The sequence below is a fragment of the Amblyomma maculatum genome, chromosome 10 (genome assembly GCF_055883805.1).
Source record: "Amblyomma maculatum isolate TAMU_Amacu chromosome 10, ASM5588380v1, whole genome shotgun sequence".
NCBI lineage: Eukaryota > Metazoa > Arthropoda > Arachnida > Ixodida > Ixodidae > Amblyomma > Amblyomma maculatum.
The window spans coordinates 5,804,964-5,817,576 of NC_139353.1; the positions used below are offsets into that span (position 1 = coordinate 5,804,964).

Below are 12,613 nucleotides of genomic sequence, written 5' to 3' on the forward strand. Positions count from 1 at the left end.
GAGCTTAAACGTCTTGTTTCGATTGGCCACGAAACCCTTGACGTCACTCCAAACAAGCTGTATCTGATTCGGGTGGCAGTGTTAGGGTGGCAAGCACACAACGAGATGGCCAGCAGCTTCAGCGATGCAGTCTACACGGTATCGGTTCCCACCTGTGTTCTCATTGTTGACAAGTTGCATGACTGCATGAGCTCGGCCTTCACCATGTCTCTGCTCCACGCTACACCTTTTCCGGACAGCGAAGCCTGCATCTCCTTTTTGAGGTTACTCATCCGCGGCAGCTTCTCCTGCTTCACAGTATGATATGCCGCGTTGTCCATCACTATAACGCTATCGGGTGGTAGTAGTGAAAGAAGTCCTGGGAGAACCACTTCTCGTAGTGTTCCCCGTTCATTTCCTCGTGGTAGTCGCCCAAGTTTTTCTTAGCTTGGAAAACTTCGGCTGCGCCTTCGGCAAAACCTTGCTCACTGTCACAGTGCATAACAATTAGCCTGCCACCTTTGCCACTGGTGTTTTTTAGACCAGTCGACAGTCCGGATCAACGTGCTTTGTGCGCAGATTGGATGGGGCAGTCCACACTCTGCTTCGCGCATGGCTGGCGTTGACGCATGTTTCGTCGGTTAAAAAGTTTGGTCTACCCTGGTGTCGCAGCTCTGCTATCTGACGCAGGTACTAGCGGTGACGCTGCACAACATGCGTCGCTTCGATTAGCATTGCATTGCGAGAGCGCTTCTTGTATTTGAAGCTGAGTTTCTTCAGCCTCCTCTGCATTGTCGCTGTGGACACGGTCGGTAGCGAGTCGTCATTTGCGAAATGTGCTACCACCTTTGCAATAGTTGCAATTTCGCCTCTCTGGAAAAAGCTGTGCACCACCCTCCGCACCACACTCAGATCAAAATCGTCCAGCTTCTTTGTCCGCTCGCGACCTCTTCCGCCAGCATGCTTCTTTGGTGATAGCACTTGGCCCGCCTTCAACGCCTTCGTTGTCCACTGGTAAACAATATGCTTGCTCACCTGTGCGAGTTTTGCCGTTCTCTTGATGAGCGCATTCGTACTTGAGCTGCCGCCATCTCGATATGAAGCGCTTCAAAAACATTTAAAGCCAGCTGCTTCGTGTGCTTGAGAAAACGGCGCATTGTCGGTGTGCGGCACACAGGAGACACAACCTACTCGGCCGACGCTGTGTTAGAAAATGGAAACGTAAACACGTCGCACCAGGCCTCCGCAGAGCTGTGTCCGTACGGGCTTTCTCTGGTAATTTATCCAGGGATTGGAACACTCTACTACTTAAATCTACCAGCTCAAGCGTTGTTTTGAATTGCTGTACTTGTTTATAATAGCCCCACACTGCTCGAACATTTGAGGGACAATTTTTTGTTTCCGCAGCCCTGATTGGACGAGAGAGCTGTACCTTTCGCAGTGCTGCAAACATCTTGTGAGGCGAAGTATAGTTACAATTTTTTTTAAGCATGCCGCTCAGTTTGGCCAACAGATGACGAACGACGGGTGCACGGAGGTGAAGGCGAGTTGAACCGCCGCCGAAATCGCGTATGTGTGGTGTAAGACACTGACAGCTGAAACTATTTTGGCGGAAAATCCCTGTCAACATTCTGTAGTGATGTTTCAGCAGCGAGTAATATTGCGACAAAATGCAAGCTGAAATGCTCTGGTGAGACCCAGCGCCTGCTCCGGAGAGCACGCGCTAGTCGTGCACCGTGTCGGTGGAGCCACGGTCGAAACGCGAGAAAAGGAGTGGCGGTGCCGGAGGAGGAGAGAGATGTTGCTACATTTAGTTTATTGAGGAACTTTAGTTCGATCCGTTCTGAAAAAACACCTAGCATTATTGGCATTGTGAGTGAAAAATCACAAGCCTGGTGGTAATTGACAAGTGGCATGTTTGAGCACTGATTTGTTGACGGGTTGTGTAAAATGACAAAGCTACAGGATGTCACAAAGTTGAAAGGAGCCGTCAACTCTGGTTTCTCATTTAGGTGGGAGGGTGGAATACGAGTAATCCTTCCAAGGCTCTCGTATGCCATTTCAGATGTCCTGGTTAAAGTGGGAATTTATATGTCGAGTGGGTGCTTACGACTGGTACCTGGATGGTGCGATAGCTTAGGACTGTAGGCTAATAATGTGCAAGGTTATTAGAGGCACATATTAAGGGACAGGTATTTGAGCGAGCTTTAATATAACTGCAGCGCGAAAAAAAGGCGAGCACAAAGGAATTCCTTCCTTTGTGCTTGTCTTTTTTTTGTGCTACAGTTATGTGGAAGCAAAATAACCAACTTGCCTAAAAGCTCGTTTCAATAAAGCGACCTTGTATGCAAATGAGGCACTGCGAGTGGAGCGGCAGGCAGGAGCCAGTAAATGTCATCGCGTCAAACCCTAAGAAGTGGAGCTAGAAATGGTGCGGGGATTGACGCCTACTTAGTTGCCCGATTTGGATCTCCCTGTGCAGAAGAAGATGGAGGAGCGCAAGCTGCACGCGCAGTTCTTGACTGAATGGAACCGTCCTCGCGATGACCTGGAGTGTGATGATCTTCGAGAGCTGCCGCCTCTGGTACCCCTGCGGTGTGCCATTCCCGCTGAGCATTTTGGCGACTGCATGGCGGTGCTTGAGTTCCTGGGCCTGTTTGCACAGCAGCTGGACCTCAAGGACTTCTTTCCGGCTGGCATGAGCTTCGGTCAGTGCTCAACTAATCATGGACAGCAGGGCAGAATGGAGACACTAAGGGTTAGCTACGAATTGTGAGAACTATCGCTAGTTCACAGCATCACCATGTTATGGAACTGGAACTCTAGGATCTCTTAAGGTGCCCATTTTTGTTACTTGTACCTTGGACTTAAAATGTAGGTGTACAAGTGCACTAGCTATAAAAGCTGTGCATTAGTCTGCCAGATCCTACGTCTACTTTTCCAAAAGGTCAAAGAAGTAGCTATGGGATACTGGAGGATGTGTGCACATGGACTTGCACAGCTGTTTTCCTACTTTGTAACACAGATAGACGGTGTGTTTTTTCTGTTGGCAACATTTCAGACCTGTTGGAGAGGGCCCTGACGGAGACGGACATTCTGGGCGCACTGGGTGACCTGTTCCAGATGCTCCTCACAGCCATCTTCCGCACACAGGAGGAGGAGATGGAGGCCAAGGGCAAGCATCCACAGGGTATGCACCTTCTTTCTTTTTAGTTCCGTTTTTAACGCGATAACCAGAAAATCCGGCATCGGTGCTGTGAGTAAAATTCATGAGCATGGCGCTGGCAGGCAGCAATGACACGGACGTAGAGTTGCCTGAGGTCATGTTTGGCAGGATGCTGCCAACTTGGCATCTCCTTTTACAGGGGAGGGCTATATTAGAATCAGCCTGCCAGGATCATTTAATTCACGTTACCCCTATTGTCTACGCATGCGCATTCAACAACTTGGTTAGAGCAGGGCTTTAAATATGGGCTGGTAGCCTGGGCGAGCTTAAGTGTCACCCATAATTTTTCACAAATGCCACATTGTTTTTAGTAGCGAGCTGCTCTTGAACGGGATTGTGGGCGTGTGTCTCGTGTCTGCATGTTGGCGACAGCTGAGGTTTATGACTGCACTGTAGATGGTGCAGTAGAGATTCACTTGGGTTCAGTTCTTGGTCAGTATTCCTTTTCTTTTTTCTTCCAGTCCTGATTTGGATGTTCACTCACTGGCGTGCATAGTAGCTTGCTGAAAGTTGTGTATTTATGTGTGTAACGAGCAGCAAAGCAGGTGCGTGCTGTAGTAGGGGGAATAGCTATGGGAAATGTCAGGTTAGTGATGTCTACATGGGGGTTGTGCACACTGGACCTGTTCATGTAGTGTTGAGGGACTGAAGGAACTAGAGTTGCCGTCAGTCCTGTTTGCTTCCCCAGGTTTGAGTGACATTGTCTTGCTGCTTGTTTACTGATGGAGGCTTCCCTTGAAAATGGGCTTCGAGGGGCTGGTGGCGTTGTGATGCTGATGCTTGACCTTCACTTGCAGGGGACGAGAGCTCTGAAGAGGAGGGTGAGGACGAGGAGGCAGACCGGGGAAGTGGCCGTGGTGCCCTGCAGGCCATTCGCAAGGCACAGCGGGCTGCCACAGCTGTCTCCAAAAAGCAACAGCAGATACTGGGCAAGTCTCCTCCTTCAGCATCCGTTGTCATGTCATTGGAGGCTGATGCACCCACAACTCAATGCAGAATATTGGAGATGGGAGCAGGGAAGGGGGCAAGGGGGGTAGTGTTACCAACATTTCTTTTATTGCAAAAGCAATACTGTTCACAGTTTGAGCCGTCAGCTTGGCCCGGCGGTGACCACCAAGTTGGCAGGAGCTGCCAACTTGGGTCTCTCGTTTTACATGGGACGGTTATGTCAGAATCAGCCTGCCAGGACCCTGGCATTCACGTTACTCCTAGAGCCCAATAAGGCACATTCATACGGCTTGGTTAAAGAGGGGCTTTATATGTGGGCTGGCAGGAGCTGCCAACTTGGGTCTCTCGTTTCACATGGGACGCTTATATTAAAATCAGCCTGTCAGGACCTTGTCATTTCGTTACCCCTCTAGGCGACTAAGGCACATTCATACGGCTTGGTTAAAGCGGGGCTTTATGTGCGGACTGGGGAAGGAGAAGAATTAGAATGCTCGGTCACCCGCAACTATTGCTTTCGCTCAATATTCGGTTCAGCAGCGTTTAACTCTTCTCATTTTTTGGCATGAAGGTAGCGGAGTAGAATCTCGATGATACAAATTCCAAGGGAGCACTCAAAATATTCGTATCATCCTGAATTCATATGAACCAAACTTTATTATGGCGAACTACTTGCGGACGAAAAAGTTCGTAATGCTTGTCTGCACTTTTTTGCCGTTGGTGTCACGGACAAGCTCCGCCTGAAAGGCATAAAACCGTGCAGCGGTTTCGTCGCTCACGCTGCCGGCAGTTAAGGTGCAGCGCAGAACGTCCAAAGCGTGAAGAGTATCTGCCGTTGACGGCGGCTGATCACACTCGTCGTCAGCGTCACCATCGCTGTCAGGCTCATTTTCGCAATCATCCGCTTCGTTGACCAAGTCTTCAATAGACCTCAGCCCACAGGTCGCGACGTTGTCGTCCGCGGTAACGAAGTCTCGAGCCGAAGCTTCAGTTTCCAAATTGTCCCAGCCATCAATCGTGAAGTCTTCATGTAGCTCTTGACAATCTCCTGCCGAAGCCGCATCAAGTCCGATGGCAAATCCGCATTTTCTAAAACAGTTCGAGATTGTGTCAGAAGTTACACTATCCCACGACATGGCTAGAAAGTGCAAAGCATCTAAGAGACTGATCCACAAGTTTGCTTCTTTACGGTCAATTTTCGGCAGCAGACACCTCACTAGAAGTCCTTTGAAATGATGTTTTACATTTCTAATTATCCCAGCATCCAGTGGCTGAAGATGGCTGGTAGTGTTCGCCGGCAGGAACCTGACTTTTACGTTATTGAATATCATTTCCTTTGGGTGGGCAGAGCACTGGTCCACAAAAAGCAACAAAATTTTCCGGTTTTTTGACGCCATTTTCCGATCAAGGCTTGTCAAGAACGCGCAGAAAAAATCTGCAGTCATCCACGCCGTTTGGTTACCTTTGTAAAAGACGGGCAAACGCTCCGCTGATCGGAAACACCTCAGTTTCTTCGAGTTACCGATGACGGTAAGCTGGAGTTTCTCGGATTCATCCGAGTTGCAGCAAAAGAGTACTGTTACTCTCTCCTTGCTTTTCTGGCCGCCCCGGCATGCCTGGCCTTTTACGCACAAACTTTTTTCCGGTTGAAGGTTGAAAAAGAGGCCCGCCTTATCGGCATTAAATATGTCGCGTGGCGCGTACTCCGAAATCAGTGCCAGCAGCGTGTTCAGCCACTCATCTACAGCTGACTGGTCCACTTTCTTGCCTTCACCTGAGACGACCCGGTAGACAAGTCCATGCCGCTCTTTAAACCGGTGCAGCCATCCCCCAGACGCTTGGAAATTTTCAATTCCAAGCGAAACCTTGACGGTGTCGGCTTTTTCACGCAGCACCTTGCCGTCCACATTGACGCCGGTCGCTGTCACTTCGCGGAACCAAGTCAGCAGAACCTCTTCCAGCTTGACATGGGTTGCTGTTTAAGCTGCTTCACGTTCGCACTGAAGTGCTGCACATTCTTCAAGATGACATCTCGCTGCCCAACAATGGTGCAGAGCGTCGACGGTGCCAACCCTAGCTCTTTTGCTATGTCGACGTGCTTCTTCTTAGGGTTTTCGTCAACCCTCTTCAGCACATCAAGCTTTTCCTTAAAAGAAAGGGCTTTACACTTCCGCGACATTTAGACAGCAGCGAGCGCTTGCGTCTGTAACGTTTGGGTAGTTCACGTCACAGCGAAGGACAGAAAGAAGTGGCAAACGGAGAACTGCTGCAGCGGCAGCCAGCGTCACAGGCCTCCTGGGAACAGCCGGCGAGACAACTTTTCGATAGGCCAATGAGCTGCCAGCAAATGAGTGACATCACATGACTGGGCACGTGCCTCGCCTTGGCCGTCCTTGTCTACTGCTCGTTGGTTTGCTACAAAAGGGAGGGGGGGGTAGGATGCCTAGCGGGGTGGGGGAAGGGGGTTGGAGAGGAGAGGCAGCGGCCGCGGTGGGTACCCTCTCCCCCTGTGAGCTTTTGCGCTGAGCCGCTTGGTGGCTTTGTGCGTTTGTACAATGTTCGTTCGTATCATTCGCAGCGGGGGTGGAGAGGAGTTAGCGGCAGCCGCATCGGGTATGTTCTCCTCTTGAGGCCAGCCGCGCCGGCCCGCTCACATGCGCCACTGGTTTGCATGTTCGTATCAACCGCGGCGGGTTCAGAAACTCTTCGTGTCACCTTGAATCTTAACTTATTCTATACAATGTAGTCCGTTCAAAGTATTCTTAAAATTCGTATCATCCCGAAATTCATATCAGCCGTAATCATATCATCGAGATTCTACTGTATAAAAAAAGGGGCAGCCTGGAAGCGGGTCCATGCATAAACAAATTTCCTTGTTTTCATAGTTGCTGAGGAAGCGGTGGCTAGTTTTCTTGCAGGTTGCAGTGCTTCTATGAGTTCAGATGACATTATAAGGGGGGAAGCGGAAATCAGATCGCGAAAATCGCGGGAAAAAAAAAATCGATTTTTGAAAAGAACGTTTTTCGGAATCTACAACATTTTTATGTTGTCCTGAAATATTTCACCAAAGAACAAACTTTAAGTACTCTTAAAGATAATTTTGTCAGTGCCGGCGTCGAGATATCCACCCCGAAAAACGAAAATGCTGCCAAGTTCACGACGCGACTGCTCGTCTTTCCCACTACAGAGCGCCGCCATTTTGGTATCATTGGAAAGCCCGACTCTTCGACTCTTTGTCCTAGCTCTTCCTTTCCTTCTCCACCTGCTGGCCAGCGCACAAAAAAAGAAAATCCGCAGGACAGCAGCACGAAGCAGCCAATGAATCCCGCGCCCCGATTGGCTCTGCGTCGCGGCACGTTGCAAGACGCCTCCTCATTGGCTGATGCCGCGGCATAATGGCAGCCAGCGCAGGAAGCGTCTATTTTGTCCGCCGCTGGAAAGCAAATCCTTTTCTTGTGTTTCGAGGCTTCTACCACACGCAATGGATCATCGCACGTTTTAAAAAAAAGTTCTGGACAATGTATGACTACGGGAAGGGAAAATTCAAGCCTGTCACAGCAAGGAAGAAGCGGCGATTATCAGCAGGTGGTTCTGCCAAGCCGAGCGTTCGTTCAGAATCGGCGGAGTACGCGCCCAGCGTGTCGTGCGATCTCGCTCCCAATGTTCTGTGCGATCTCGTGCCGAGTCGGCCCTCAGCCAGTGATTGTGGGAAGCACCAAGATCTTTCGCTGTCGAGGCACGGGTGCAGCGTTACTTCACTGATGACGATCAATGTGCCAGTGAGCGTCTCGCCGCACGCGGACGTGCCACTGCAAGTTCGTGTAGTTGCACACCAGCCAGCGAATGTGAGACAGGCCACGATCTATTGCCATCGAGCCGCGGGTGTAATGTTACTTTGTCACTGAGGGTCGACGCGCCAGTGAGTGGTTGTCGTACACGAGCGTCCCGTCGCAAGTTCGTCCAACGAAGAAGTGGTCTTGCAACTGCCGAGCAGCGGAGACACGTTTCCAAAGTGTTTTTTTCAGCTCCGAGATGTGCCCACAGCCGACAACCGCTATTGAAGGCAATCCTATGCCATCTACTAGTTACGGCGCTCACGGGCGCACACTCACTTCCGTGGACGCGCCGGCAGCTGAATCATCGACGAGTAACGGCGCTCGCCGGTGCATGCTCGCTTCCTTAGACTCTCCCGCAGCTGATCATCGCTGTGCCGAATATTCACCCAGCAAACGTCGCACTATTAAAGTTCACCTCCTAACACGATTTGTGTCCGCAAAAACAGCAAAAGTGCAACCATCTAGTGTTTGCGAATCGCTTCGCTCGGTTTCAGCAACAGAGCGCAAGTTTGCGCTGACTAACTCGCAGGAAGATATCATTTCCGCGCCTTCAGAAGAGTAGACTCCCAGTGAATGAATTAAGGAGGTGCACAAAGCCCATCTCTTGAAAAGACAAAGGGCTAAGAAATCGCCTGCTGCCAGACACACCTAATATTACAGTGCAGGAGCATTCCAGGCAGTGCATGCCAGTTTGGAACTTTCCAGCTTGTGTTCTAGAAACTTCATTTTGAGCTTATCACCTTGCTTGTGGAAAGCTTAGTATCGCAATGGGTACATGGATTTCTATTTCGTTTGTTCTGTTGTAATTACTGAAATGTGCTTTACATCAAGACAGTCTCAGATTTGCCATTTAGGCTCACCATTTTTTATTACACAGTACTTAGAGCATGATACCTTCTAAACATAAAGAGAAGATGCATAATAAGTCAAGAAAAGAGCAGAAAAATTGAACGCGGACGACGGCGCGATGTTAGGCACACCTGTCGTCTGAAGCGACGCGATAAAAAAGCAGCGATGTGGCCGCGTCGGTGGGGATCGTGAGCATCAGCTGAACAGTGTGATCTGTCGATGCCTCTGAACCGCTCGCAAACGATTATATGCTGCTGGACGTACTGCAGCTAGACGCAAGAACGCGCCGCTCGACATGCGACCCTGGCAGCGTGCCGTCGTCCTCTGTCTTAGACGGTGCGCTTGCTAGCCGCTTTCATTTTTTAATGCACACTTGATACTGCTGCGTCTAAAGATCAGCGTAGGCTGCGTGAATGGTTGATATGATCACAAAAGCGCATCAAAAATGTGCAAAGGGACGGCCACGACGGCGAGCATTAAATAAAAAGCAAACAAAATCGCAAGTCAGTCGCACTGACCAATGGGAAGTGCGAAACGAGGGGCTCGCTTTGCGAGCGCTCACTCCAGCCAATCAGTGGCCTTAAAACAGCTTTTGAAAAACTCGCGACAGTAGTCGTTCTGCTTGAGTGACGTCATTCGGAGATATCGCAAAATGCGCACAAAGAAATAAGCTTCAAAACAAGCCCAAGAGGGCGGAGAGCAGCCGGCTACTTCACCTGCGGTGTGCGGGGGAAGTTCGAACAAATTTCACCCCTTTTAGGCCATTTTGAGACTCCCGTGGTGTTTTAAACGTCGATTTTATCGTATTTCCCGACCAAATTCAGTGTTGATATTTTGAAAAGTAGTGCTCTAAGGTACAAGCAAGTGTATTGAATGAATAAATAAAAAGTTTCACTAACACAACTCAAGTAGGTTTGACAATAGCAATATTATATGCATCATTGTTATACCAAACTTGCAGAAAGCCTGTCATGACAACAAAACAAGGTAGGAGCCTGCAGTTCAGTTAAAAAACAGTTCATGCAGTGAACTTCTCCAAATATTTTTTTTTTTTTTCCCCAGCCTGACATTTTACAGAGAAGATTACATCCATTCTTGCATAAAGCACTCACTGAATGGTGGTTCTTTCTCGACTGTGAGTTGCGTTCTTCAGCATCACCACCTTGCCGTGGGTGCCACACCGTCTGAGACAGTACAAAGTAGACAATAACGGGCAACAACTGTGCTTGAGGGGAAATAAACAGGCTTTATACAGGAATGCATATATTAACTACAGGCACGATGGAACTCACTAAACTCTTCGGCATCTAGCCCAGAACAACTTCGGGGCCCGGCCCACATTTTTCATCACCCAATCACAACGATCTCGCACTTGATTGGTTCACAAACATTGTGGCACGTGTAAAACAAAGTGTAAAAGGGGCAACAAATTTGTTTCATAACAAACTGAATTTAGAGAATGGACCTCGAAATGATTGGCCCACTAGGACTGTTTCCCCTATGAAAGAAAACGAAAGCACAGTAAAGCACATTAAAATGCAGTCCCATGTGCTCAACCATCACCCCAAACTTGCACCCTTGGCGGCTCCCTTTTAGAGGGCAATTATCGGTGTCCGAGTCGCCACCATTGCGGACCACATTAAAAAAGCCAAACCACTTCCTCACGCTCCGCATCTTATCTGTCGCTGTTACACACGTGCCCCGACAACCGGTCAGCGCCGCTACCTCCTTCCATTGTTGGAATCTAGGTTTGGAACCATCACCGAGACACACTCAGCGTGGCGGTGCTGCCTAATTGTCACTTTTGGTTGGTTGGTTGGTTTGTGGGGTTTAACGTCCCAAAGCGACTAAGGCTATGAGAGACGCTGTAGTGGAGGACTCAGGAAATTTCGACCACCTGGGGTTCTTTAACGTGCACTGACATCGCAGCTCCCCTTCAGGTACAAGGGCCTTACATCATTTAGCCTGGCCGCATTTGTTCTTTAAATGATATGCCACCCTTTCAAAAAAGGCATTTGTTTCTAGGATGCGCTGCCCGAGCAATGGGTGCGGTTGGCATACTATGCCGTCGTCAGTGTATATAGCTTGCAACGCTCTTTAAAAAAAATAGCCTCCTGTACGAAGCAGTGGTGAAAACAAACTGCGTGTCCCCGCGTCTTCGAGCGCGACTGCCAATTTCTCGGAAGAGGGGACTGCATTCACTCTCTCCCTATGTTTCCGTTAAGCTGGACCCTGCTGCCTCTCTGTGCAAGGGCAAATCCTGCCTGAGGGCAAATAGGAGACGGTCGCAGCTGGGTGTTGAACAGGTGACCCAAAAAGAGCAGATGGTCTTAATGGCGCCGCGCATCACCACTGACCCGTTACACTCATTTTCACCATGTCAAAACAGGTAAAAATTTAGAAAATAAGACCATATTTTAAAAATACAGGAATATCAGTGCATAAAGATATTACCAAGGAGTATATAATGCAACAAACCTCATCAGAATCCGTCAAGCCATTGCCATGCTACTTGTTCTGCAAGCAGAGCGCGACCATTTTCGCGGACATTTTGACCAACTTTTTTGCTACCAGCGGTTACAGAAACAATTTTTAGGCTCAATTTGGGGCTGTTTTCTAAGCAATTTTATGATTTGGGATTTGAAGAGATCATATAGATTCCTAATTTGATATTTTCTAAAATTTGATTTCTCATGACATTTTTAAGATTTGATCCTTTTTCCCCACTTAGGCTTGGGATTTGATTCTAAGCTATTCTGCTGTCACAGCGGTTGCATGTTCTCATGTTTTGGGCTACATGGGATAACATGTTTTATAGTTGTGGCTACAGATGCACTTGATCGGATAGGCCAACATGCATATTCAAAAGCGTTCAGTTCAGTTCAGGAACAGATTTTTATTAGGGTAATGGCTTTGCAATCAAAAGTTCAATATTTACGCATCTCTGGTTTTAAGAGACTTCATTACTGGGTCGGCAGACTAGAAGGGATGTCAAAGGCCCTATTTGGGGAACTACTGTTTTATGAAACATCACTGGTGCCCTCAGTCGTGAACCTTCTGTTGTGTTGCAGGCCTGAAGCTGAGCAAAGTGACCGTGGACGCGCTGTCGCTGACTGAGGTCCTCCGTCTACATCTGGCCTCAAGTGGGTCCTTGGATGTCGGCCGAAAGGTTTTCAGTGGCTGGTACTCTCAAGAGGAAGACCCAGGGCTTTGGTTTGCCACGGAGGCACCAGAAATCATGGCCCAGCTCAGTAAAGGAAGCATATATGACCTAGAACTAGGTACGGGTTTGTTCTTAACCGTGACACTAGCGCGGTTTGACATTCTCACTGTTCTCACAGACTGCATTTCTACTCTTTAAATGCACAGCTCAACATCTTGCTGAAGGGATAGGCTGTAATATCTGGCACTTTGCCCCCGACTGCCTGCCTTTTTTCTTGCATATTATTTGGAAGCAAAGCATCAACCAATATCTTAGATGAGCATTGGTCTATGTAGTTATGTGTGTATGTGTGTGTGTATACCATATTTAACTCTATTGTAAGTCTACCCCTTTTTTTTAAATTTGGAAATCCAAAGTGGGAGGTCGGCTTACAATCGAAACCCAAGCATGGCACTGTTAATAAGAGCAAGATAGAAACCATATCAGGGAGGCTACGGCAAATTTGTTTGCTCTACAGCATTAAGTGTAACATTTAGTTACTGTGCGTGCTTCTCGGGAAGAAATTTCCTTTTCTTTTTTTTTCCCCCATTTTTTTTTAGCTTTTACTGCGCAGCA

The 12,613-nt window shown here is 48.6% G+C and overlaps 1 protein-coding gene across 2 annotated transcripts in view; it reads left to right on the forward strand.

The window, feature by feature from the left end:
- The window catches only part of Acf (ATP-dependent chromatin assembly factor large subunit), a 76,230-nt gene that overhangs the window by 22,607 nt on the left and 41,010 nt on the right, over positions 1-12,613 (forward strand). For both annotated transcript variants that reach the window (XM_084581806.1, XM_084581807.1), the window contains 4 exons: positions 2,462-2,687; positions 3,041-3,169; positions 4,003-4,134; positions 11,907-12,116. In XM_084581806.1, coding sequence (XP_084437932.1) covers positions 2,462-2,687; positions 3,041-3,169; positions 4,003-4,134; positions 11,907-12,116 — 697 coding nt within the window. The remainder of the gene's footprint in view (positions 1-2,461; positions 2,688-3,040; positions 3,170-4,002; positions 4,135-11,906; positions 12,117-12,613) is intronic.